The sequence below is a fragment of the Pelodiscus sinensis genome, chromosome 2 (genome assembly GCF_052426305.1).
Source record: "Pelodiscus sinensis isolate ZL-2025 chromosome 2, ASM5242630v1, whole genome shotgun sequence".
NCBI lineage: Eukaryota > Metazoa > Chordata > Testudines > Trionychidae > Pelodiscus > Pelodiscus sinensis.
In genome coordinates, this window is record NC_143053.1 from 2,156,467 (window position 1) to 2,184,125 (window position 27,659).

At 55.4% G+C, this 27,659-nt stretch overlaps 2 protein-coding genes across 5 annotated transcripts in view; one reads left to right on the forward strand and one right to left on the reverse strand.

The window, feature by feature from the left end:
- Positions 1-8,757, reverse strand: part of BOP1 (BOP1 ribosomal biogenesis factor) — a 57,108-nt gene extending 48,351 nt beyond the window's left edge. The window contains exons 1-2 of one of the 3 annotated variants that reach the window (XM_075916833.2): positions 8,675-8,757; positions 4,313-4,507 (exon numbers count right to left, since the gene is read on the reverse strand). In XM_075916833.2, the coding sequence (XP_075772948.2) occupies positions 4,313-4,507; positions 8,675-8,713 (234 nt within the window). In that variant the 5' untranslated portion in view covers positions 8,714-8,757. Of the gene's footprint in view, positions 1-4,312; positions 4,508-7,507; positions 7,734-8,433; positions 8,651-8,674 lie in introns of those variants that run through there. The other 2 variants (XM_075916834.2, XM_075916835.2) reach the window with 2 other exon arrangements.
- Positions 8,758-8,863: 106 nt separating this feature from the next.
- Positions 8,864-27,659, forward strand: part of HSF1 (heat shock transcription factor 1) — a 72,550-nt gene continuing 53,754 nt past the window's right edge. For both annotated transcript variants that reach the window (XM_075916836.2, XM_075916837.2), the window contains exons 1-2: positions 8,864-9,102; positions 22,387-22,495. In XM_075916836.2, coding sequence (XP_075772951.1) covers positions 8,986-9,102; positions 22,387-22,495 — 226 coding nt within the window. In that variant the 5' untranslated portion in view covers positions 8,864-8,985. The remainder of the gene's footprint in view (positions 9,103-22,386; positions 22,496-27,659) is intronic.

Genomic DNA, 27,659 nt, shown 5'->3' on the forward strand with positions numbered 1-27,659 from the left:
GGGTAGACCCCCAAAGAACCTCCCCCTCCCCCGCCCAGGGCAGCAGGGCTCAGAGCGCCGGGCAGACCCCCAAAGAACCTCCTCCTCCCCCGCCCAGGGCAGCAGGGCACAGAGCGCCGGGCAGACCCCCAAAGAACCTCCCCCCGCCCAGGGCAGCAGGGCTCAGAGCGCCAGGCAGACCCCCAAAGAACCTCCCCCGCCCAGGGCAGCAGGGCACAGAGCGCCGGGCAGACCCCCAAAGAACCTCCCCCTCCCCGGGCAGCAGGGCTCAGAGCGCCGGGTAGACCCCCAAAGAACCTCCCCCTCCCCCGCCCAGGGCAGCAGGGCACAGAGCGCCGGGCAGACCCCCAAAGAACCTCCCCCTCCCCCGCCCAGGGCAGCAGGGCACAGAGCGCCGGGCAGACCCCCAAAGAACCTCCCCCTCCCCCGCCCAGGGCAGCAGGGCACAGAGCGCCGGGCAGACCCCCAAAGAACCTCCCCCCGCCCAGGGCAGCAGGGCACAGAGCGCCAGGCAGACCCCGTGACATAGTGGGGGGCTGTCTGCTTTGTAAGCCGGTGTTCCCACCTGGCTGTGGTGCTGTGTGGTTCCCAACGACTCACTCCACATGTGTATTGGCCCCAGACACCTAAGTCCTGGCCTAAGGGGAGAACAACCCTGCTCCAGAGAGACACAAAGAAGGGAGGGGGACTGACCCCAGGCTGGGGGCAGGGCCAGGGAGTTGGGTTAGTCTCTGCTGGGCTAGGTTGAGGGATCGTGTCTGAGATCAAGGAAAGGGGGGTGCAGGGTCCGTGAGCCCTTCCCCCCAAGAGGAATGGCCGTCTGCTCTCAGTGTCTAGGTGAACACGGATTCTATGCCACGCTATATCTCTGAGAAGCAATAAAAGCTTCTACTCTACTGACTGACAGAGTCATGTCTGGATGTGGATGAGGGGTGTACGGTCGGGGGCTCCCCGACGTGCTGTCACATTCCCAAAGAACCTCACCCCCCGGGCAGCAGTGCAGAGCGCCGGGCAAACCCCCAAAGAACACCCCCCTTCCTGGGGCAGCAGTGCAGAGCGCTGGGAAGACCCCCAAAGAACCCCCCCCCTTCCTGGGGCAGCAGTGCAGAGTGCTGGGCAGACCCCCAAAGACTCCCCCCCAGGGCAACAGGGCACAGAGCGCCGGGCAGACCCCCAAAGAACCTCACTCCCCGGGAAGCAGTGCAAAGCGCCGGGCAGACCCCCAAAGAACACCTGCCCCCCTTTCCCAGGCCGACAGGTCACCCCATTGGTCTCTGTGCCCAGGGCATTCAAAGAAGCTCCCCTTACTGGTCCCCGGGAGCCAGACAAAATTTCCACAAGCCAGAGGGACCCCTGCAGCTGCCTCCTTCCCAGCACTAGCCCCTAGAGCAGGCATGTCCAAAGTCCGGCCCGCAGGCCAATTGCGGCCCGTGTTCCGGTTTAATACGGCCCCACAGGTAATTTGGCAATATCTATCTTTTATGGCCCCCAACGAATCCATATGTATTGAGATGAATACATTGTAAAATCTCAGTTAATGTCAGTTGGTCTAAATCAGTTATAAATATATTTGGACACAACATGTATACTTGGTGTTATGTTCCTGTTCATATTTTTTGAACTTAAAAGTTGACAGACAACCTTTATTACCAATAATATGTCATGTACTTTACAATGTTCCTGACATATATTTCAGCTTCCTGGATTTTTTTTTCATCTGGCCTTCAGATATGAAAGGCAGAGTGATTTAACACCTGTTTAGATTTGTCATTCATGTGACGAAATGAAAAGTATGCCGTTTGCAATCAACTTTGCATAAAATAGTTAATTTGCATTTAATTTTAATGGTTCAAAGAATGTCAGGCAAAATGGCCGGCCCTCACGCATGTTCACTTCATCAAATCTGGCCCTCTTTGAAAAAAGTTTGGACACCCCTGCCCTAGAGCAAAGCCCTCTGCGGTGAGCGAAAGGCCCAGGCTGGCCACGTCTGGAAGAGGCTCCATTCCCAGCCATGCGGGTCAGACACCAGCACGGCAGCCGCTCCGCCATGTTGGCTCATAACTCAGCGCGTCTTTCATCCGCTTCCATCGCCCGCCGTTTGCCTGCACGCCGGGCCAAAGCCGCGCAGTTTCTGAAGCACCAAGTCCCACAGCAATAAGGCAGAGGGGCCAGGAACACAGGCCGACGCGGGCCTGACAGGCGGACAGAACGCAACCCCGTTCCAGAGCACCCCTCTCCCAGAGAGCGACGGAGAACCCAGGAGGAGAGGAGAGGCTGGAGCTCTCGTTTCACACACACGCTGGAAAATTACTGCAGCTGTGGTACGGACGTTTGTTTTACAAGTGAAATCAAAAAGGTAACGGGATTCCTGGCCCAGTCGGACAGGCCTGATCGCTTTTCCTTGCGCGGAGCCCCTCCTCCACAAAAGCAAATCCAGCGAAGGCTCTGCACGGCACCTGTGCAGCGCATCGGGGGTGACCACGCAGAGGACAAAGTGAGGCGCAGGACAGGGCAGGGGCGAGGAGAAAGGGGGGACACAGCCAAGAGCCCGAGGCAAGAGCCCGAGAACCGCGAGTCTATTCCTGCCTCTGCCACTGGCCCGCGGGGGCTGTGAAATCGCTTCCCCCTCTGGCCACGCCTGGGCCAGGGAAACAAGCCTTTAAACCTCACGCTCAAGAGTTAAAAGCAGGGCTACTCCACTTGGAAGCCCTGGGGGCCACGGGGATACTCACAGCGCATGCCGAGGGCCGCAACCTCAGTGTGGTTGCACAGACATGCACATTTCTATGCAAATCTATGCAAACAGCGTCTTTCACACTGAGGGGCATGAGCACACAGAGTAAGGCAGGACTGCACAACACGCAGGCCCCATTTCAGTCAGTCCTGCTGATAGTAATTGCAACATTTACCTGATTCCCACCCATATGGCAGCACTTTGAATGAGCAACGACAGTCCAGGAATTTAACTACGAAAACGCATCTCAAGGGAAGACCATTCTATTGGAGCGTGTTCCATGTTCAGAGGATCGCACCCGCGGGCCGTGTGTGGAGACCCGCGTAAATCCAAATCGCACCGCGGGCCGCAATTGAGCAAACCATGTTGAGTCGCCCAAGCTTAAAGTATTCTCACTCCAGGGGGCTAAAAAGGGACTCCCCCGTGGGGGCAGAACACCCCACCCCCACCTCACGGGTGCCTACACCACCCTCTGCAGCACCTGTGCTGCCTCTACCGGAGACCAGGCCTCTGTGCCACCCGACGCAGCGTGGCTTCCGGCACTGCTCCTCCAGAGCTTGCTGGCACCGCCAGGGTTAACACATTAATGCCTATGTTACTGACTACATGCCATTTAAAAACACGTCCGTTACAAAACTCACTGACTTATTCCTAGACATGATCCGGGCCTCAGTTTCTCAATCTAGGGCACAGGGACTGTGCCAGCTGCACCCAGAAGCGGCACACGGCTCAGTGTGCGTATTCAGCTGAAAGGTTCACAGGAGAGCGAAGCCTCGTCGCGAGCAGGCAAGAGACCCCAACACCCTTTCACTATTAACACGAGTAACACCCTAGTGTCCTAGGCTGGCTCCTGGCAGCAAACGCACCTCGAGAGCCTCCTCTTTCATCACCGCCGCGCCCCCACGCTCACGTCAGTCACGCTGCTTCAGCGAGGCAAGCGAACCCACATCTCAGACTGGGCATCCTCCCCTGTCACCACGCAGAACTGAGGGTACATCTAGATGACAAGCCTCTTTCAAAAGAGAGTGTCTAGACTGCAACCACTTTTCGAAAAAGCAGCCGCTTTTTTCGAAAGAGCACCCAGGCACGGGTGGACGCTCTCTTTCGAAAAAAGCCGTGTGCATTCCATAGCACCTTTTCGAAAGAGCACTTTATTCCTCGTAAAATGAGGTTTTCCGCGGTCGAAAAAACTGCCATGTTCTTTCGATTTACTTTCGAAAGAATGCAGCAGCAGTCTAGATGCAGGGGAAGTTTTTTCGAAAAAACCCTGTAGTCTAGACACACCCTGGGGTAAGAGGAAATTCATCTGCAGGAGCTCAGTCCCATCACCACTATTCACACGCGCGTCATCTCCTACCGCCACGGCCCACAAACAGCGCCACTGAAGGCATGCAGCTTTCTCATGGAGAAGTCACCAGCCTGGCAAATGGTTAGGCATGGACACCAGGGGCTGGGGAGAGCCCCAGTGCCCTGGGCACAGAACTGTCTTTCCGGTGAAGTCAGGTTCTAAGAGACTCATAGAGGCACGGCCCCAGGGCACCAGCATCCTACAGCCATGGCCTGACATTTCACACTTACTTGTGCTACCGTGGAGCGCGAACCGCCTTTCAATTCCCCCTCTGCTCCACTGTCCTGGTCCTCCGCCGCCTCCTCCTCTGAGCTGCTGTCGCTCCCCGAATCCTCCAGCCCCGAGTAGACGCTCTCTTCGCTGTCTGTCAGGCCATCGCTTCCCTGGTCATGCTCCTCCATGGCTTCAGCGCGGAGAGCGGAGGACTGAAAGGAGAGCACAGGCATCACAGCACAGAACCCCTCGCGGCCGGTCTCCCCCGGCCAGCCTGGTCACAGCTCCAGCTTGAGAACTTGCTTTTGAATACGCTGAGGAAAAGGTGCTCGGGGCAAACTGCATCACAGGGCGTATCATTCTGACCGTTGCCACCTGCTGAACGAGTGCCCCCGTCTTCGTGCACATCTTGTTCACGTACATGATGCGCAAACCCATCGTACTGACCTAAGGGCTTGTCTCCACTAGGGGTGGATGGACACTGCAGCAATCTAGTAAAGTCTAGTAAAGACTCCCTCCCGGTTTTCCGCATCTTTCCTAAAGCGTGTGCCCAAAGCTGGACCCAGCGCTCCAGCATGGGACTGTTCCCTTCGGAGTCTCACATGCAGAGGCTCTGTTAATACACCCCAGAGCAAGCTCAGCCTTTCACACATGCTCCACAAGAACACTAGGGATGGAACAGTATAGCCGTTTACACAGCTAACCAGGAAGCATGAGCTTCCTGGTTACCATAATGGCAACAGACCAGCTCCTGTCCCCACTGCTAGGGAGCTGGCTGCCACCCTGTGCTGCTGGCTCTGTATCAGAGCCCATGGCATCAGGCAGCAGCCAGTTCCCTGGGAGAGGGGTAGGAGCTAGGAGGGGGGCCAGCAGCCAGTGGCCCCACAGCAGCCTGCAGTGCATAACCACTAAGATTTTTCAGCGGTTAAACGGTTACCTAGTTAACCGCTTTTTAACATCCCTAATGACGACTCCTACTCAGTACACGACCTTCCATAAGCCTCAGATCCTTTCCAGCAGTACTACTGCCTAGCCAGGTACTCCATTTTGCAGCTGTGCATTTGATTTTTCCTTCCTAAGTGTAGTACTGGGCACTTGCCTTTGTTGAATTCTCATCCTGTGGCTGTAAGATCAATTCTCCAATTTGTCAAGGTTACTCTGAATTCTCATCCTGTTCTCCAAAGTGCCTACAGAGTATCCTAAAGCACACCCAGGACTGAGCCCTGCAGGATCCCCCAAATCCATTCCCTCACTTTGATGTCCAACCAGTGACAACTACACTTTGAGCGCAATCCTTCAACCATGTGTGCACCCAGCCTAGAGTAGTTTAACCAAGGCCACATCTCCCTAGTGTGTGCATGAGACTCTCTCTTCCTCCCAACGTATTCATTTTCTTCCTCCTAATAACAGCACAGCTTTGCCACTGAACGGCCCTCCAATCCCAGCTCTGGCTCCTGGAATCTAACCTTTCCATTACTCCCCTCTATGCGGAATCTTTCAGTGCTTATTTGTGGCCCAGGAGTGGCTTACGTGTGGCATGAACCCTACAGCTGGATCTCCTGTGGACCTCCCTCCCCATCAGAAGTGTCTCCTCCAAGTATCTAAAAGGGTGTTACAAGGAGGACATTAGGAAAAACTTCCTACCTGTCCGGGTGGTTAAATCCTGGAATAAATTGCCTAGGGAGGTTGTGCAATCTCCATCACTGGACAAACACCTGTCAGGGATGATCTAGACGGTGCTTGGTCCTGCCGTGAGGTCAGGGGACTGGACTTGAGGACTTCTTGAGGTCCCTTCCAGTTCTAGGATTCTAAGGCAGGGGTGAGGAACTTGAGGCTTGCTTGGATCCAGCCCCCAATGCTCAGGGCTCCCTTCAGCTTTGGGGAACCTGTGCTGGAACACCAGCCTCCGCCCCCCGCACAGGGCTGGAGCACACAAAATCTACTGGGCTCCCCGAGGCTCTAGTGTGTGAGGGGAATGTGGGGAGAGTCTTTCTCCTCAGTCAGGGGCCATGTCAGTGAGGGCTTTTTTGTTTTTTGCTTTATACTGGCGTGCTGCCCCCGACTCAGAAAAGGTTCCCACCTCTGTCCTAAGGCATGCTTTCACCGGCACATCCCACCTCAGATAAAGCCTTTCATGGCCTATAAGCCCATCACCCCCTTGTGCAGCTAGGGCCCTCTTGCACTGCTGCAGAAAGGTGAAGGTATGCTTGGAACATTCAGGGGGTACAACCTGTTTACAGAGAGTTTAAAGAGAAGCTAGACAATTTCATGGAGGTTAGGTCCATAAAAGGCTATTAGCCAGGGGATAAAATGGTGTCCTTGGCCTCTGTTTGTCAGAGGCTGGAGAGGGATGGCAGGAGACAAATCGCTTGATCATTGTCTTCGGTCCACCCTCTCTGGGGCACCTGGTGTGGGCCACTGTCGGTAGACAGGCTACTGGGCTAGATGGACCTTTGGTCTGACCCAGTACGGCCGTTCTTATGTTCTAACCTAACTTCTTTCATATCTGGCCCCATGCCACATGGGGTCAGCGGTAAAGAGCCGTGTGTTAGGGCAGGCAGGAAAGGGAGTTCAGGCAGGGCTGGATTGTGTAATATGGGAATTGTGAGCAAGTCGGTCTTAGAACAGGGTAAAAATCTGTTTCCAGACAGGTGTGCTGCTGATTCTACGAATGAATGGGGAAAAGCAACAGACACTATCAGCAGTGCATCCCAAACACTCCGCATGCGCTCACAGCGCCACCACACCACAACTCTCTTAGCACTAGCGAAGAGAAACAGCTCTCAGGAACATTTTTTTTAATTGTATCCTTTGGTATATATGGTTGTGACTACTTTCTTCCACTATTTGATCTGAGGAAGTGGGTCTGGCCCACGAAAGCTCATCATCTAATAAACCATCTTGTTAGTCTTTAAAGTGCTACATTGCCTGCATTTTGCTTCAACTACCCCAGACTAACACGGCTACATTTCTATCACTAGCTCTCAGGAAAGCTACAAGCAAGACTGACTCTGCTTGTTCTGTGTGTACATACACCAGAAAATACTCCCTCCACTCCTTTCCATCAAAAAAAAGGAAGTTGGCACACAACACACATGGCTAGACCATAGAAGTCTCAACCCAAAAGGTAAGTCAGCCTTGGTATCCATGGGTCCAGCTAGGAGTCTGGGAATCTCTCCCCACCCACCCTCCCACTATGGGAGCACCCTCACCTCTTGCAAGGAAAGTGGCTGAGAGGCTCAGGCAGGAAGAGCCCTGACTTCCCCCCTTTGCTCAAAGGAGGTCCCCCCACGTGCTTGTTTGTTTGTTTGTTGATCTACTGGCCAAGCATGGAGCTCTGTGGGACAAGGACTGGAGGGGCTGGCGGGTGGGTGTGTGACCAAGCACATGCTGGGCGTGCTTGGGAGCAGAAGGCATCGGGCCCCTGCTGACTCCAGCCTACTGTGCCTAGCGCCCCGCTCACAGCCTGACCTCGCCGCCCCCCCCAGCCCTGCCCCCCCCCCTCGCCGCCCCCCCCAGCCCTGGGGCCCAGAGCCCCCCCTCGCCGCCCCCCCCAGCCCTGGGGCCCAGAGCCCCCCCTCGCCGCCCCCCCCAGCCCTGGGGCCCAGAGCCCCCCCTCGCGGCCTCCCCAGCCCTGGGGCCCAGAGCCCCCCCCCTCACCCCCCCCCAGCCCTGGGGCCCAGAGCCCCCCCCCTCACGGCCCCCCCCAGCCCTGGGGCCCAGAGCCCCCCCCTCACGGCCCCCCCAGCCCTGGGGCCCAGAGCCCCCCCCTCACGGCCCCCCCAGCCCTGGGGCCCAGAGCCCCCCCCTCACGGCCCCCCCAGCCCTGGGGCCCAGAGCCCCCCCCTCACGGCCCCCCCCAGCCCTGGGGCCCAGAGCCCCCCCTCACGGCCCCCCCCAGCCCTGGGGCCCAGAGCCCCCCCCTCACGGCCCCCCCCAGCCCTGGGGCCCAGAGCCCCCCCCTCACGGCCCCCCCCAGCCCTGGGGCCCAGAGCCCCCCCCTCACGGCCCCCCCCCCCCAGCCCTGGGGCCCAGAGCCCCCCCCTCACGGCCCCCCCAGCCCTGGGGCCCAGAGCCCCCCCTCGGCCCCCCCAGCCCTGGGGCCCAGAGCCCCCCCGCGGGGCCCCACGTCACCCACCAGGCCGCAGCGCGCCCCCCCCGCCCGCTCCATGGCGGCTCCACGAGTCCCGCGCGCCGCGCCGCTGCTGCTCCTCACACCACGTGCGAGAGGTCAGAGGTCACGGCGCCCCGCCCCCCAGGCAGCGCTCTCCCGGGCCAGGCCGCACCGCGGCGCGCGGCTGAGAAAGACGTTCCGGGCCCAGCCGGACTGGGGTCAGGGGTCAAAGGTTATTGGAGCCATTGGCGCACGCGCTTGCTACCTCGTTCGGAACGCCCAAGGTGCTGCGCGCCGGGCGCATGCGCGGCAGTCCAGCCGGGCAGCGAGCGCAGGCGCAGAGTTCCATGGCCGGCGGCCGGACGCGCGCGAGAGCATGAACCGCGCATGCGCGGCGCGCTGGGCCTGTCGCGGGCGGGGGGGAGGCGAGGGAAGCCGGCGCATGCGCGCCGCTGGCTCGGAAGGGGGCTTGGTCGGGAGGCGTCCCAAGATGGCGGCGGCCATGCTGGGCTCCGCGGGGCGCCGTGCGCAGGCCGCGGCCGGGCCCCAGGGCGGGGGGCGGCGGCGCTAGCGAGCATGGAGGGCCCGGGCGCGGCGGCGGGGGCGGGCGGCAGCAACGTGCCCGCCTTCCTCACCAAGCTGTGGACCCTGGTGGAGGACCCCGACACCGACCCGCTCATCTGCTGGAGCCCGGTGAGTGCGGCGCACCCGCGGAACTCCTCGCCGCAGGGCAGCCCCGGGAGGGGGACCCCGCTGTCAGGCCGAGCGCCGGGCGAGCCCGCTTGGAAATGGGGTTGCAGCCGCTCCTGCCGGTGCGGGCCCCTGGCTTAGACCGGCCCCTTGCAGGCGGGTCTGGGAGCCCCACAGGCGGCGAGTAATCGCTGGAGCTTGATCCTGTCGAAACCCTTTTTAAACCAGCAAGTATGGTTCCACGGAGGAGCTTTGTAATCATGGCTATTTCCATACAACTCCAAGTGCTGGTGTCATGCCTTATACTGGTGTGTGTTATTCCCCTTCTTCATGGGAGTTACTATAAGCGCCAGCACAACTAGGTGCACGCTGTAGCAGTGGGTAGTTAAATTGGTATCTCTTGCATGGGTAGACAAACCTTTGTACAGCTGTATCTCCTAAACAGTAGTAGGAGTAAAGAGGTTGTTTTTCTTCTGGATATAGCATTGGTGCGACTGCAGCTGTACTACTGTGTCCAGTTGAGGTGTCCTCAATTCAAGAAGGATGTTGATAAATTGGAGAGCGATCAGAGAGGAGCTGTGAGAGCGATCAATGGATTAGAAAACATTCCCTATAGTAACAGACTCAAGAAGCTCGGTCTTTTTGCTTAACAAAGAAGTTGAAAGAGTGACTTGATCACCATCTGTAAAAACCTACATGGGAAATGATTAACAGGGAGGCCATGTCTGCAATAGCCAACTTAAAATGGGGCAGGTGTGTGTCCGTAATATCTCTCCTGTGTCTCTGTAATATCCATTATGTGGCTGCACTATGGTGGCAGAAGAGAGCTTTCCTATTAACATAAAAAAACACTTCTATGAGGTGTGGTAGCTGTGTTGGGCGTGGTGTTCCTGTCTGTGTAACTTATGTAGTTCACGAGTCTGGTTTTTTACACCCGAGGCAACATAAGGTATACCAACAAAAGTAATCGTGTAGGCATGGTCTGAGTTTAATGAACCATTGAAACACATTACCAAGGGTCTTGGTGGAGTCTCCATCCTGGCTAATTTTTACATCAAGATTGGCTGTTTTTCCTAAATTTCTGCTTTGGGCATTACTTTGGGAACTTCTCTGTTGTGTTATATAGGAGATCAGAGTGGTCTCTTTGCTTTGTAACCTATGAAGCAGGTGAGATAAATCCCATATTTTGTGTTCTCTTCATGAACAAGGGCTTCCATGCGAATGAGAGTTGTGGCTTTTATATGAAAAGTGACAGTGTCCGGAAGTAGTGAAGTAGAGCCTTTCAAAGGAAATTCTGTGGCAGCCAACATGTTTCTTGGAGTTCAAAGAAAGGATGCCTCCTCGTTCCTTGGTATTTAATTTAACAGAATGAACAAGCACAAAAGTTTGCATTTTCTGTAAGTTAAATGTTTCATGTTCTTTTCAGAAACTCAGTCTGTAAACTACAGTATTGTATCTAAGGTCTTAAGGGAAATCCTAAATTTCTATTGTTAATGTTGACAAGTGTGGGGAGAAAAATGTCATCAGAAGATTGACTTTGTGTGAGGAATAGACAGCTTGTGCAGGTGTGGCTGCTCTCTACCAATTTCTGTTTGTCTGCTGCATACTCTGGTATCTTGTAGCTAATGTAGTGTTGTAGCTGAGATACGCATCCCAACTTCACAGAACAGCCAGACTGGGTCAGACCAAAGGTCCATCTAGCCCAGTGTCCTGTCTACGGACAAGTGCCAATGCCAGATGTCCAGAGGGAGGGAACATAACAGGGAATCATCATGTGATCCCTCTCCTGTCATCCATTTCCAGATGAACAGAGGCTGGGGACACCATTCCTACCCATCCTGGCTAATAGCCATTGATGGACCCAACCTCCATGAATCTATCTTGCTCTTTTTTGAACCCTGTTAAAGTTCTAGCCTTCGCCGCATCCTCTGGCGAGGAGTTCCACAAGCTGACTGTGCTCTGAGTGAAGAAAAACTTCCTTTTGTTTGTTTTAAACCTGCTGCCTATTAATTCCATTTGGTGACCCCTAGTTCTTATATTGTGGGAACAAGTAAATAACTTTTCCTTATTCACTTTCTCCACACCACTCGTGATTTTATAGACCTCTACCATATCCCCCTCCCCTAGTTTCCTCTTTTCTAAGATGAAAAGTCCCAGTCTTTTTAATCTCTCTTCATATGTGATCCATTCCGAACCCCTCATCATCTTTGTTGCCCTTTTCTGAAACTTTTCCAATGCCTTTTTGAGACGGGCCGACCACATCTGTACACAGTGTTCAAAATGAGAATGTACCCTGGTTTTATAGAGAGGCAATAAGATATTCTCTGTCTTCTTCTCTGTTCCTTTTTAAATTATTCCTAACATTGTTTGCTTTTTTGACTGCCGCTGCACACTGAGTGGATGTTTTCAGAGAAATTCCCACAATGACTCCAAAATCTCTTGAGTAGTTGTAGCTAAATTAGTCCCCATCATATTGTACGTGTAGTTGGGATTATGTTTTCCAATGTGCATTGCTTTACATTTTTCAACATTACATTTCATTTGCCATTTTGTTGCCAAATCACTTGGTTTGGTGAGATTTTTTTCGAAGCTCTTCACTGTCTGCTTTGGTCTTTACTATCTTGAGCCGTTCGGTATCATCTGCAAATGTTGCCACCTCCCTGTTTACCCCTTTCTCTAGATCATTTATAAATAAGTTGAATAGGATTGGTCCCAGTACAGACCCTTGAGGGACACCACTAGTTACCTCTCTCCATTTGGAAAACTTGCCATTTATTCCTACCCTTTGTTTCCTGGCTTTTAACCAGTTACCAATACATGAAAGGACCTTCCTGCTTATCCCATGACAACTTACTATACTTGAAAGCCTTTGGTGAGGGACTTTGCCTGTGCTGGCTGTCACACTTGCACAACCCTCCACTCACACCACACAATTGTGCAGAGCGTCAGACAAGATTCATAGTTAGTAGAAGACACCACCTAATTTGTGATGCAGACCAGGGGTACAGTTTCATTGGTGTAATACTAACAGGAAGCAAGGCCTTACAATAAACATCTAATCATGAGAGACGGAGAGAGAAAAGTTACAGAACTTACAAATAAGTCATTATACATCACACTTATAGTCTTAGAAGCAATACTAAAATACCCATTTTTGCGACGTGGCGAAGTGCTTGTTGATCACCGATCTTGCATTTATCCAGTAAGAGGCGGTAGTGGGATGTTGGTTATTTGGACACTTACTGCCATATGACTGATTCCCGTGAGTGTATTGCTGAGAGTGATAACATTGCTGCATTAAAACAGGAGCAGTTTTGTTCAGCAATTTCTGCCTGGCTTGGAAATGGTACAACTGGCATATACAGATTTGGAGAAAAGTCTCTTTGACAAAGGCTACAGGTGGCAGATCTGTCTTGAGCGGATGGTTGGTTCAGTGTGTGGGTGGCAGCGGCTTGTTATATGGGTCAAATGACGTGATCGGTTTCTTTAACTTGTTGGGATTCCCTCTGAAACCTTTTTCACTCAGTTTATCCAGAAACGCCTTCTTGGGTTCTGGGAGATCACGTCCTCTGCTTCCCTGGGATCCAGTAAGCTCCGTTTGACTCCAGATTTCATCACGCAGGTTCTTTTATTTGGCCTCTAGCCAGGGTCAGCAACCTTTTCAAACCAAAGAGCCAAACTACATCAGAATTCAGAACAAGTGGCCAACAGCGAGTCAGTGTAAGAATGCCCATTTGTATGACTGAAAATATACAACTTAATATTATTGCTAATTGACATGATGATTAATAGCATTAACAAAACATTGTGCTCAGACATTATTTAATGGGGCTGCTGCTGGGGGTGCAGTTTGGGGGGGTGCAGGAGTCAGGGTTAAGGTGATGGGGGCAGAGGGTTGGGGAGTGCAGGGGCAGGGCAGCACTGGAGCCAGGCAGTAGAGGGGGAGGCACTGGAGCCAGGTTACCTTACTTGGCTGAGGCTGAGCTACTGCACCTGGTTATCAGTGGTTGGACAAGGGGCTGGACAAGGAGTGCCACAGTTGGATTGTGGCCTCCCCTCCTACCCATGGCACAGCAGGAGGGGGGCCACCAGCAGCCCTTCCTGCAGCCGGATGGGGGCCAGGCCATGGGGCCTGCCCTAGCTTCGGGGCTGGTGACAGCATGCTGTAGCCAAATGGGGGCTGGGCCCTAATTGGGCCTTCTTGGAAAGGCTGCCGCAGCCAGTCCATTCTAGCAGTTGTGGGACCGCCACGGCTGGGCTGCAGGGTCTGCCCAGGAACAGTGACTGGGGACAGACTGTGGGCCACTGCGGCCAGGTGGAGGCATGTGCTGCTGCCAGCAGCTTTCAGTATCCCAGCTTGGAGCGCGCACGCATCCCCTACAGTGCGCCCTCGGCTGGCCCTTGAAACGAGTAGAGTCCCCAGCCGGCGTGGGGCGGGGTGCGGCCCCTGGCGCGGGGCGGGGCACAACCTCGCTTTCCCTTCTGCCTAGGAGTGAAATAGACAGAGACTGTATTGACCTGAGTAATTGCACGTTTTAAAATTGAGTTTTTCATTTGACTTTAAAAAGTTGTGTGTGTTTTGGGAGTGGCAAGGGCCGTATTTGGCCGGAGAGCCCTAGGTTGCTGATCGCAGGCTTGTAGCAAAGCCACACTGAGTAGATTGCACTGAAGCATAGCAGGTGGGTGTAGGACATGTCTGAAGCTGCCCAGAAAACCTCTTCCCGTGTGTGTGTGTGTGTGTGTGTGTGTGTGTGTGTGTGCGAGCGTGTACATTACATTGCAGCGTGTGGTTTTGGATGGGTTGCTTAGAAGGAACCGCTCGTTATGCCTCATGCTCTGTCAGTGCATTGTCCACTCGCGACCTAGTCTTTCCCTCCCCTTGCGGGCTAGGATGGTTCCCTGGGGCTCTCCCTTTTCTCTCAGCTGGCCCCCATGGTGCCGCCTTAGTCCACTGACCTGTGCGTCTCTTATTTAGCAGATGCTCTGTATTCAGCCTAATGATCTGTTTACCTCCCTGATTCTGCCCTTCAAACAAGTCCTCCCTTCAGCTGCTAATTACTCAGGCAGCCGCCACATGGTTCTGGACCCTGCAAGGGCTTCAGAACCGCTTGTGAGAACCCCTAAGCAGAAGGATGTTCAGACCTATTCCCAATCTGTCAGTCTCTTTCAGTCTGAATCCCCCTGCATTGACCGTCTCAGCCAGTGGATCTGGCACTGTGGGGTCGTCCAGTGGCAAGTGGCAGAGTGGGGTCGTCCTTGGTTCTATATCGGTCTCCAAAATGTTTATCCGTTCCCCGCCATACTGGGCTTGGTGGCTGTGTGGGTTAAGTTCTTTGCTGTGCTTGCAAGCAAGAACTAGAGAACTTTCCCCTTTTCCGCCTGCCAGTGAAAACTTGTCTGCTCGGCCGTGGGCGCTGACCATCTGAATGTCACGTTTGTGGAGCCGGGCTGGCTCCTCGTCGGGACGTTAGAGGTTACCCGGCCAACCGATCAGCTGATGCTTATTGATGAATGTTACCTGTTAAATGCGGGCGGCCTGCCTGGGGAGCTGGCAGGCCGGCTCAGTCCTGGCATGTGCCTGGTCCCGGCAGCTTGCCCGGCTGCGGCTCTGCATCTGAACTTGGAGCCGGCACCGCATGCAGGACTAGGGATGTAACCGGGTAACTGGTTACATGGTTAACGAGGAGCCTCCGCTTACCGCCTACTGTGAGTGGTTACGGACAGGCTCCCGTCCCGCACCCGGGGAACCAGCTGCCACCTCGTGCTGCTGGATCTGGATCCGAGCCTGCAGTGTGGGGTGGCAGCCTGGCGCTAGTGCCCCACGCCGCTGCCTCTGGATCACGGGGAGCTGGCTGTGGGGGCGTGCAACCAGTGACCTTTTCAACAGTTACCCCACGACCCCCTTTCTACCATCCCTCGCTGGGACTGACCCTGCCTGGTGACCAGCGGCAGATTTAGGGCAGGGCGAGCGGGGCGGCTTCCCGAGGCCCCGCGCATGCGCTGTGGCGCCACGGCACATGTGCCGTGTCAAAGGGGGGGCCCCGCGAAATGTCACTGCCCGGGGCCCCGCGGCACTCTCATCCGCCCCTACTTGTGACCCCCGTTCAAATGCAGAGCCTGCAGTGGGCTGGGTCACATCCCCAGGCTAAAGCAATGGCTCTCCGTGTAACCGATAGGCGATTGCACAGTTTACAGGATTCGTTTTAAACAGTTGGGGACCTCTCTAGTAGGGATGTGAAAAGTTAACCGGTAAGCCTCGCTCTGAACGGATGAGCCTTTCCGGTGAGGGTTAACCGGTGGGGGCGGAGCACCCCTGCCCGCCCCTGTTTAATCGCGGCTAATGGGATCTGACTTGCCTAGCTCCTACTGGCACCGACGACAGTTTTTCTGTCCGGTGCTGAACTAAGCACGCGCTGGACGAGAGTCTTGTGTTCTGGATTTGAAATGCTGGCCCCAGTAGGCTTGGGCTGAGAAGGTACTTTCTAACCGTTTCATTACTACGGGCTCATCATGATCCAAACCCGCTCACGTTGGGTTGAACCCTGATAGATCGTTGCTTTCATTTCAGGACCAAGACCTTAACACAGAGATAACAATTGAATTCCTGTACACACCCACCGTAGAGATGCTCTGGAGTTGGTCTTCTATTTCCGAACTGCTTGTGTGGGAAAGGCTGAGGCTCTTGGCCACAGCGATCTAGCCTCCTGTTCCCTCCAGCTAGGATGACTGTGCTTCGGTTTTCTGGGTGCTGAATTTGAAGACTGCGCTATTTGGAGCCTGTGCGCTGAGTGGCTGCGAAGACATTGGGTTTGTGTTCTCAAGCAGGGGGGCGATAGTGTACATGGTTAACCCAGGGGCCTGTGCTCATTGGTTAACCTTCAAAGTTACATGCAGTCTGCTCTCCCCAGGCTCCCGGAGAGCCGCCCCCCACGTGGAACCGTAGAATCGCTGAAATTCAGCCTTACACGTTTGCATAAATACATGCATGTTGACGTCTCTAGTCTCGAGTGCTTTGCATGGCTCCTGGGTAGGGTCCGATTCCGGCTTCAGATCTTGCTTTGCAGAGTAGCGCTAAGTGACGGGTCAAACCGCAGCTCCGTTCAAAAGCAAACATCCGCCTCCGAACAGTCACTTCCCTTGGGCAGTGCCGGGCGCTGGGGGTAAAAGCGCCCTTTGCCAAGGGGGCGCAGCGAGGTAGCAGGCGGCCGCAGGGTCTGACTCGCTGCTCAGCGTTCCCCTCTCAAACCGTTTCCGCTGTAAGAATGACACTTGGAACACTGCCAACCCTGTTCCCTAATCGACTCCTGCCACCCCCGATATTTATTTCAGTTTGACAGCCAATCAAGTGCATTCCTGCCCCCCGCAGAGATTTTACCCCAGGACGGGAGAGGCCTCCTCTGGACTTTATCCCTGTGGCCAGCCCAGTCAGTGGGGCAGACAGGCCCTAAGGACTTCACTACCCATCCGCCTGGCACAGCAGCGCCGGGCAGCGCTGTAAAACGGCTGGGGTGGATTTCACGCTGTCGACGCCCCGAATAGCATTTGGAAACGAGGGCGCTGTCCAGCCGAGAGCACGGACGCCGTGTGGGTCTCACCGGTGGAGGACACGGGAGGTCGTTTGAAAGCTGGGTCACTTGGCCAAAGAGCGCAGCAATCTGATCTGGAATAAAGCTCATTCCAGAGCCTCCTGCCGCCTGGCTATTTTTACCGCTCTGCTATTGTAGTTGCCAATCTTGTCCAGCTACCTTCTGAGTACGTCGCCATCTTTATTCCTCCTCCTCCGCTGTACAGTGGTTCTCGGTGTGGAATTTGCTAGCATGTGGGGAGGACAAAATCTTGTGTGAACTTTAAATTGTCCATTTCAATACGTTCTTTCCTCTCTGGCTCCAGGGACTTCTGTGTTCATCTCTGTATCTTCAGGCCAATTAGATAACTAAGGCTTAGTGACTGTCCGGTGTTAGGGGAGATTTACACGTTGGCTGTCTGGTCTTCAGAGTGGTCTGATTTTATTTTTTTTAAAGAAATATGTAGAAATGCACTTTGCAGGCCAGCTGCCTGTGTGCACGGCAGAGCTCATCTGCTTGCTTTGGCAAATGACCACAGAGAAAGCTGCATTTTCAGAGGCAGTGCATCTGAGGGAGGGTGAGACCTGTATTGCAGCAGAGCGGGTGTCTGTTGTAAATTTGGGTCACTTGGCTTCAACAACAGCGGTTCTAGATACTCAGACACTCTCTGGCTTGAATGATCTGGAACCTCCAGGGAGTATGAGCTAGGGTCGGCGTCTGGGTTCTAGGGACGTTAAAATGAACACGAATGGTTCAGCTCCATTTAGAGTGATGCTTACCGGGTAACCAGTTAACGGACCCTTTTGCATCCCTAATGACTAACGATCTTTCATTCTGAGAGTCCAGAGTTTGAAACGCTTCGGGGGGGAGCCAAGTTAGTCTGTAACAGGAAAAACTTCAACAACAAATAGTCCTGCAGCTCCTTGGAGAAGAACAAAACATGTCGGTGGGATCTTGAGCTTTCGTGGCTCAGCCGCTTCATCTGAAGAAGTGGGTGGTGCCCAGGAAAGCTCTTGAGCCCATCTGTGTGTTTTGTTACTCTCAGGTGCTGCAGGACTCTTTGTTTCAGTTTTTCCAAACTGGAAAAGGTGTCTCGTGAAGCAGGAAAATGAGCATCGCCTTTCTGACCTACCCTGGTACAATAATAGATGACCTAGATTCTGCAGAGCAGAATCCTCTGTCCATAGCGAATGCCCTGCAGGCGGGGTTGCTCCGGCTGGTTTACTCCTTGCACACCAGGGCCAGTAGATTTTTGTGGACCCCCTCTTAGGCTCTGGGGGTGGGGCCAAAAATATGGGGGTCAGTGTGTGGGAGGGGGCTTCTTGGAAGCAGGCTTGGGGGGTGGGTTCTGGGAGGGTGCAGGAGAGGGCTGAAGATTGTGGGGGCGGTCTGAGTAGGAGGGTAGGGTGCAGGAGCAAAGAGGGTGGGGAGGCTGGGCAGCAGGGGGTGCAGAGCGGGCTGGGGGTAGGAGGCCTAGGCAATAGAGGGGGCTTAGCTGCTGCAGCTCCCCAGGGGCGCGCACAGCTCCATGTCCCCCACCACTCCCAGGCGCTACCTCCTGCTGCTCCAATTGCCCGCAATTCTGACCAATTGGCGCAGCAGGAGAAAAGCCTTTAGGCATCCCCAGCTGGGGGGGGAGAGCAGCAGCACAAGGAGTCACTTCCTCCCCCCGCCAGGCACAGCCCACAGGTCCAATCTGGCCCCAGCTTGCCTGACTCCAGCCTGTAAGGCCCGGGGGGGCCAGAGGGGCAGTAGGGCTGGAGCGCCTGTGCCAGCTCCTGGATGCTGGGGGGCAAAGCCTTGAGCTTCGGGGCCAGATCTAGGTCAGTCGCGCCCTCCCCCCCCCGGATCCACATGTAGAGGGCCTTAAGGTGTGTGGAGGGCCAAGGGGTGGGGGGAGGGCTCCGTGTGGGACAGTCTTGCGCCGGGAGAAGGGGACTCTGGAAGGGCCGAGTGAGCAGGGGGCTGTGTGTGGGGTGAGGGGCCAAGCAGAGGAGCTCTGGGTGCCGGTGGCTTAGTGCCAGGGGTGGTTTCCAGGAGCTGGAGGAGTGGGATTTGGTAGGAAGTGGCCTGGGGCAGCTGATTGGGGCTCAGTGGGGCGAGGGTCCAGATGCAGGAGGTGAACAGCAGCTGTAGCCTGGCTGCCTGGCAACCATGTCCCCAGCCTGGCGGCTCCCCAGGTACGCTGCGATAACAAGGGAGGCGGGCAGAGGGAGCCCAGCCCTGGCCCCGAGACGGTGAATTGTCTTCCCCAGCTGCTCCAGACGGCCCCACTGCACCGCTGCCCCGGTGGGAAAGAGTAAAATATGGGGGGGGGGGACACTAATTCTGCCCTTGTGGCGTGGTGCAGAATTCCCCCAGGAGTAAATGGCGTAATCCTCACCCTTGCGTGGGCCTTTGCTTCCCACCCTACCGGAGCGCCTGCCTCTGAAGTGAGCTGTGCCGGCCGCCGGCCAGTCCCTCCCAGGTGAGTGTTGCTAGACGTGCTCTAGTGCGGTCTGTGCCGGCCCCTTTTGCACTTTCCGGGTACTCTCCTTATTCTTCCACAGAGCCACCGACTTCCACCCAGATGTCCCCTGAAAACTCCCCGCCTGCGGCCCCTCTAAGCCAGCCTGACAGTCGCTTGTCTGTTTCGTGGTGTGTGCTTGTGTTTGTGTTCGAGGTTTTCTTGGGAGTAGTGGAAATATTGTCCCGCTTTCCCTTTGCGTTTCTCACCCGTCGTTCCTGCCTGTCTGTCCCCTTCGCTCTGGGTGAGGTAGCACCTGCATTGGAAGCTTCCTTGGGGCAAGGCGCACGGCTTCGTCGTCTGAGTCCTCCTGCTGAGAGCGTGGCCAGTGTGATAAAGGGTCAAGTGTGTGCGCTCGGAGGGTTTGGGCCTTCGGAAGGGCATTATGCCAGGCTTGGGGGGAACTTTGTCGAAGCTGGTGGGTAGAACAGCTGCCCTTCATTCAGGAGAAACCTGAGAAGCAATGAATCGCCTGTGGAATAAAGAATGGAACAGTAGGAACCGCTGCCTAAAACGCGGGCGCGTGCCAGGCTGCTTAGAAGCGGAGCTGCCCGAGCGGGGGGGTGAATGCAAACACAGGAGACGAGGTGTTTTGAATGGAGCTGGGATAGCGAGTGGCGCCGCAGAGCGCTAGAGTCTCGCACAGGAGTAGTGGAGCAGGCAGAGGTCCCTTGCACTGTGGCCCTGAGACCCGGAAGAGCTGGCATAATGCACCGGCCAAGGGACTGCCTGGCACTAAGCAGAGGAGCTCTTCTGTGGAGTCGGGCAGCGTCCAAGGAAACAGGACTTCGTGCACCTCTTTGTGAATAAACGGGATTGCGCTACAGACCCCCTGGCTCAGCTTCTCCTCAAGGAAATAACACCCCCCCACACCCCGGGCTAGCACGCTGCCCTGGGGAAGTGAACCCCCCACCCCGGGCGAGCCTGCTGCCCTCGGGAGGTTAAGCGCCCCCCCGGGCTGGCCCGCTGCCCTCGGGAGGTTAAGCGCCCCCCCGGGCTGGCCCGCTGCCTTTCAGATACTCAAGGACAAACCCAGAGGTGACTGAGTGCTCTTCCAAAGAGCAAGGCAATCGATCCTCACAGAAAGGACCCAGGGAAGAACTTACCTGGGAGTCTGTTTTCCCAAAGCCTTCCTTGCAAACTCTCCAGTGCAGCCTTCAGGGTTGCACAGGCCCAAGCCAAGAGGATCAGAATGAGGCCTGCCGTCTGGAAAGCAGGGCCCTCCCGCTGTCTTGGCTTGGACAGCCACAATCGCTGCTCGCAGCCTGCTGGCTGCTGGTCTGTGCGGAAGGTTCATGCTAGGGCTTTAAACAGCTGATGCCTTTTCTTGCATGAGCTGTTGGTCTGAGGCTTGACTTGATGCTGTGCTAAGCAGCACTGACCCTTTAAGTTGTAATTGTGCTATGCAACAAACAGCTGTTCGTCCTTGGAACAGGCCGGTGGGTGGCTTTGCTGTTGGGTGAGGCATGCAACCTGTGCTTTGGAGTGGCCTGCCAAGGAACAGTGGCCTGACCAGCATAACAACACAGAACCTAATTTAGTTTTGAAGTCAGGAGTGTCTACTTTAAAATAGCCTTTAATTTAGCTATTGCACTAAACGGATCGGTGCTTGGCAAATCACCCACTCTCCTTCTCTCTCTTTGGATGAGGCTGCAGAGAGTGAACCAGAAAGGCTAATCCTTTTTTACCATGTAATGATTTGTCAGCAGCTTGGTTTCCACCTGGCATTATTGCTGGATTTCATACTCAGGGGGGAGGGGGGGACAGGGGGATTTTCCTTCCTGACAAAATTCTTTGGTGGTCCCCTCTCGTTCTGCCAGAGTGAAGTAGCTCTTCCTGTTCTGTAGCTAGTGTGTGTTGTGTTGACACTCGTCCCGGCATGGTGTGCCAACAACGTCACAGAAGTGTACTCAATAAAGTTGTCCCACGTCCATCACACCGAATGGTGGGAGTGTCACGTTCCTGGGGCTCTGCTGGTTGAGGCAGGCTGCGCTTTTATTGGTGATGAAGTTACTTTCCGAAACGGCCCACCAAAAATGGCTGACCGCTTCAGGAAGGGAGCAGCCGCATTGCGATTGTCTTGCTAATACCTCCTTTTAAATATGTAGAAGGGTGCCTGTGCCCCCTTCCCCTTGCTGGGCCCTCGGGCAGTACTCGTCGCTCTTCTGCTCCTTGCTTTTGCAAAATACCCTGCGAGTCCTTCATTTCCAGGCAACCCGGCGTGAGCCTTGGCCGAGCGCTGTGTGAGCCCGACAGCCTTGGGATACACTGTGTTTGCAGCTGCTGCAGTCCGAAGCGGGCGCTTGGCTTACTCCTGCATGGCTCTGCGCGCCCCCCAGATGTTTGTTTACTGTGGCTGTAACTGAGGGAGCAGTGGGTGGATTGGGACAAGTTGCAGAAAATGAAAGAACTGGTTTAATTTTTGTAGCCGGCTGAATTTCCCTCCATTCGTAATCCCCAGTGGAATCCAGTGTTGCCATCAGACTAGTCTCTAGACTGCGCTGGTTGTGAGATGCTGGTTGTCTCCTTACGCCCAGCTACTGAATGAGTGGCTAGCTAAAACGTTACACACACAGCTGTGGTCGCCCCGAGGACCTCCTGTGTAGGAGGCGGAGCAGACAGTCTGGGATGGCAGCCCCTGAGAATGCCAAGGTGCAGACGAGGATCGCTGGCCCTAGATCAGTGTTTCTCAGCCAGTGGTCCGAGTCCGCTGAGGGGTACGTGAGAAGTCGGGGGAGGAGGGAGGCGGTACAGCAACACAACCGAAATTTGGAGAAAACTGAATTTTTGTGTTGACAGCGCTTCATTATTTTTGTACTTTTTACACCCAAAAATTTCATCGCCCACCTGGCTACAATTAAGTTGTTTAAACAAATGTGTTGCAATGGTAGGAAACCATGTTGTGTGTCTGAAAAGGGTAGGTACTGGAGGTTCTTACGCAATCTCCTTTTTTAAAGGGGTACTTTATAGAAAAGGTTGAGAAACACTGGCCTAGAGGACTTGTCCTCTCCCTTGCTCGGCAGCTCTTCTTGCCGCCACTGCCTCCCCCCAAGCGGCGTGAAGCGCTGCTGCGCTAGCCGCTCCTCTCGACAGCCGAGCCGCCGTGTCACCCAGGAGAGCCCCACCCTGGGGCCAGCCTGGAGCTCTGGCGCCGAGGGGGAGCTGGGCCGCCACGCCGTGCAGCTCACACGTGCCTTTCCTTTTGTGTTTTGGCAGAGTGGAAACAGCTTCCATGTGTTTGACCAAGGCCAGTTTGCCAAGGAGGTGCTTCCAAAGTACTTCAAGCACAACAACATGGCCAGCTTCGTGCGACAGCTCAACATGTGTAAGTACCCAGGGCAGCGCGAGAGCCCTCCACCTGCCGCCTGCTTTCCCTGGAAGGGCAGCGCAGCGCGCCGGGGCTTGGCCTGGCCTGCAGGCACCGGAGCTTTGAGGCGTCTTATTGTCAGGGGGGCGGAGGGCGAGAGGGCAGTCAGAGGGGCTAACTTTCTGTGGAGCGAGGGCCTCTCTAGTGTCGTCAGGGGGGCTACGTCTATGCAACAGAAATATGCTAATGAGGGACTCGTTTGCATGAGTCAATCTCATTTGCATATTTTCTGCTCCTCCGTTTTTGCGCCAAATAAGCAGTGTGAACGTTTTCTTATTGCGCAAAAACCCCTTTTCCCGCAAGATCCGTATGCCCCAAAAAAGGAGGTTTACCAATTGTGTGGGAAAAGGGGTTTTTGCGCAAAAAGAAAACATCCACTCTGCTTGTTTTTGCCAAAACGGATTGGCAGAAAATGTGTAAATGAGATCGCGACTCACGCAAATGAGTCCCTCATTAGCATATTGTGCCGAGAAAACTCGTCGTATAGACGTAGCCTCAGGGTTTCAGGATGTCCCAATGGGTTCCTGACAGGCCCTTTACTCCGTCAGTGGGGATGGACTTTTGGGGGGGGTGTGTGTGTGTGTGTGTGTGTGCGCTCTCTCCGTCTAAAGCATTAACCCTGTGCACGAGTTAACACAACCGACTCCTGGGAGACCGCAAATCAGATAAGGATCGAAATCACCTGAACAGGTTTATTGCCAAGTGTCTTATATTAACAGTTGTTAGCAGACGGACTCAACGCGAGGGCACTGCGCATTCTGTAAGCCGTAGTGATGTACCAGCACAAGTGCACACCCCCAAGGTTGGTCGACACTCACCCTTTGCAGTGCCCTTTCGTAGACACGTCCGAACAAATGACATCACTTCTGATGTACCAGGTTGTCACCCTGTTACCTAGTTCCCTCCCTTCTGCGAGGGGAGGGGTGGTGTGCTGTCCGCTTCGACCCCGCCCTGACCCGAGGTGGGGATGTACATGAGTTCTTGAGGAGTCGCTTGGTACCAAGATGTTTTATTGAGATGTTCTGCAACTCCCCTCTGGCTCTCAGCCTGTCCTGATCCTGGTGCCTCCTTATGGCTGTCCATGCGCGACCTAACTGTCATACACTTATCAATAGAGCCTCTTTCCTGGCTGCCGGGTCACTGAACCAAAGTCTTGCTCACTAGGTTGCAGGCCTGTTGCTGTTTCCATGTTACAGGCCTTTACTCAGGGCTGCTGACTCCATGTGACCGACCCTCTGCTCACTTCATCGAGCAGGGCAACGGAGCAGAGCAGCCAAAGGAGATGGGGCTTCCGGCTCAGTTTGCCTCTGGCCCTCGTTCCCACTGATACAGGTGCAGCGCAGGCGCCCCTCCCTGCCTGGGGGTGCCCACTCTGAAGCCGAGAGGGAGCCCGTCTGGAGTTTTCCCAGAACCTCACCTCGCTTCCTTTCAATCGGACTGAGCTCAGCTTGTCTGACCAGCTCTGGGATTTCTCGTCCGTTTCCTTAGGAGTCAGCTGCTGTGTGGGTCACTGGTAGACACTGACCAACCTGACCTGTTTGAAGTAACTTGAGCTAGTTTTGGGGTGTGTCTGAATCTGGTACTTGCGCTTTGCCATGGCTCTGTCCCGCTCTGTACCCCTGCTTGTGATGACCGAGCCTCGGACTGGCAGCAGGAGGCAGCGGGTGCCTGCTGGAAAGAGCAGTGGCCCGAGAACAGGGGGATGCTAACGGGAGGTAAGCACTCCTTGGGGAGCTTGTTCCCTTCCAACGGGAGCACCTGTGTGTTCAGGCAAGTGCTGCCTCCTCGGCGGGTGCTGTGGGAACCCGGGGGAGCCGTCGCAGTCCCAGCACCAGAAGCAAGGACGTTGGGGAAGGCTCCTCTAGTTCGGCACTTCAGACGTGCGCCCTCCGTTCCCTTCTCCTACACAGTGGCTGGAGTCGGCCGGGACAGGGTCCAGCACTGCCAGCGGGTGGGCCAGAGTGGGCATGTGGTGAAGTAACTGAGTCCTATTTGTGCCTCAGTTTCCCCGTCTGCTACGTTGTTGGCCCGTGGGTGGGGAAGGGCTGTCTGCTCTCGGCAAGCAAGCAGACAGAAGTGGGTGTCACGGCCGTGCCTGGGCTTTGGACCCCCTGTCGGATGAGCATTTAAGAAGGCGAAGGCAAATTGACATTTAACAACATCCCAGAGGGATGCGGATTCCCCACCTCTCACAGGGAAGCTGGGCACCCCACCGGGCAGGGTGTGGGGGGAGGTTCAGTGTTGGCTGCTGGAAGGACCCGGGGCTCTACCCTGGTGTCTAACCAAGGTCAGAGCGAGCGTGAGCCGAAGGATTCTCCACAGCCTGGTGGGGCTCTGGGCGTGCTGGAACGGCCAGCGCTGGGTTCTCGAGGCTGCGCCGGTTCCAGTTAAGCAGTAAGTCCCCGCTTTGCTGTGCCGTGTGCTGGCGACGGCAGTGCTCGGGGAGCTGCATGCATCCCTCCGGAGCGTCTCGCGGGCTTGCCGAGCGGCGCCTGAAAAGCGGCTCAGAGCTCCCGTGTGAGAAGGCCTTGGAGTCGGGCAGCTGGCCCAGGGAAGAGCGAGACCCTCGCGGGCCTGGTGCCCACCCTGTGCTACCGCAGCTCTCGCCAGAGTTCCAGTGCTCTTGACCCAAAGGGTGTTACCCCCTCGGCAGAGCAGCCCGGGGCAGAGGAGAACAGGAGCCCAGCTCCCCAGCACCAACAGATGCTCTTGAACCAAAGTGATTTTTTTTTTTTTACAGGTTCCCAGGCTCCAAGGCAAAAATGCTGGAGGCCTGAAATCCATTCCCTGCTGCCCAGAGCCATGCCAGTTAGCTCCGGTGCCATGGCAGCCACTACCTGTTGGCCTTAGAAGTGTCTAGTCTTCCCCTTGTTTCTATGGAGACGTGCAATGAGCCTCTCCAGACTAGGGATGTTAAATAGCGATTCGTTATCTAATCGAATAGTCGATGGCATTTCCGTCGATAGGGACTAGCAGTATTCCGCCTTTGACACGTACAAGAGCCCCTGAACGCTGCGAGGAGCCCGGGGTCGGCGGGGGCCTGGGGCTCTCGTACATTTCAGAACCGCCCACGGAGCTGGAGCTGGGGGGAACCAGCTTTTAAGCCAGCTCCCCCACCTTGCTGCCTCTTTGTGATGGGGGCAGCAAGGGGGGGAGCGACTGGTTGACCAGTGTGTCTGCTATCCGGTAAGCTCTTGCGGATCCCTGCGAGAGACACTGCCTTAGGCGACTGTTCTTACTGTGAAACACCGTAACAAACCCAGTGGTCCTGGAGCACCTTAGACTGACCAAAATCTGTAAAGTGTCATGAGCTGTCATGGGCCCAGCCCCCTGCTTCAGAGGACTGTGGAGCAAGCGGCACAGAGGTTGAATTGTAAAGCAGAGAAAGAGGGGAAAGGGGGAGGAGACAGAAAGGGCAAACCCAGTCAGTGTCTGTGCTAAATGAGGCTAATAGCAGGGCAGTAAGTGCCTGACACTTGGCCGTTGATGGCAGTTGGCTGGTGAATAGAAGGGCCCATCCAGTTCATGTCTTTGTTCACGCCCTGCAAGAGAATCTCAGATTTGCCGATGAAGGCCAGTCCCGCCGAGTCCTGGAGTTGTTTTGTAAGGGGATGTTTACACTTGCACCCTAGTTCGAACTAGGGATGCAAATGCAGGCATTCGAAATAGTCAGTGATGTGGGGATTTAAATATCCCGCTTACTTAGCATGATCTCACCAGCGCGTTACTCCGATCAACAGTTGTTCCAAAAGTGAAAGTGCGCGCTGGGATGTGTGTGTTCGAACCAAAGCCATTGGTTCAAACTAATGTTCCTCCTCTTTTTTTGAGAAGTAACCTTGGTTCAAACCAAGGGGTTTGGTTCGAACGAACGCGTCCCGGCACGCACTTCCTGTGATTCAAACTAGCGTGCCAGGGAGATCATGCTAATGAAGCGCGGGATATATAAATCCCCGCTTCATTGACTATTTCGAATGCCTGCATTTGCATCCCTAGTTCAAACTAGGGTGCAAGTGTAGACGTACCCTAAGAGACTAGCCACCTTTTAGATGCGTGAGGGAGTGCCCGGATGAGACAGTCCCTGGCAGGTCTCTGTGTTGCCACTTGAATACCTGACTTGCGTCCATTGGTCCTTCGGTGCAGAGACTGTCCGGTTTGCCAGTGTCCGGGGCCGAGGGGCACGGCTGGCACCTGACGGTGTAGATCACATTACTGGATGTGCAGTTGTGTGAGCTGCTGATGTGGTTAGGTCCTGTGATGGTGTTGCCTGTGTAGGTGTGTGGACGGAGTTGGCCCCAGGGTTTTTGCAGGGGTGGGTTCATCTGAAGCAAGGGGCTGTGCCCACGACAGCTCATGACACGGTGTATATTTCTGTTCCCTCCAAGGTGCTACAAGATGGCTGTTGTTGGTTTAGTTACAGACTAACACGTTCCCCCCCCCCCCCTTTGCCCCCGACTATGAAATGGCAGTACAAGTAGCTGTCCAACCCACTGGGGCCGCGCTCGACTTACTGCTCCAAAAGAGGGATGCTGCATTGAGATTCGCTGACTAGCCGACGGGATTTCCATCAGCCGATAAGGGCGCCTCCGTCTTTGAACGGTAGCAAGAGCCCGGCAGGCTCAAAAGTGGCAGTCCCGCTGCAGGGCCCCCTTTTGAAATGGGGCTCTTCTACGCTTCAAAAGCAGAAGCAGCGTGAGTGGAGACGGCTTCAGTCCCCCTCGTGCAGTTTCCTGCTGCGCCTCTTCCTCCCCTGCCCCCCGTGGAGATGGTGCTGGGGGAACCGGCTTTTAAGGCAGCTCCCCTCAGCACCAGCTCCTGCTCCACCCCCCTTGCTGCCTCTCTGATACACAGCAAGGTGGGGGGACGCGACTAGTTGCATCGCTAGCCGACTACCTGATCAGCACCTGCTTGTTGGACAGTCGACTAGTCTCTTCCATCCCCACTCCAAGAGTAGCATAATGCAGACACGTTCATCTCCGCTGTGGGGTGTATCCCCTACGAGCCCGATCATGGAAAGTCAGGTGGGGACTAAACCCGGGGGGAGAAGCCTTTATCTACATTGGGCTGTTCCTGGGAAGTCCCTCGCTGGAATCTCTCCACAGAGCTGCCAACAGGAGCAAACAAT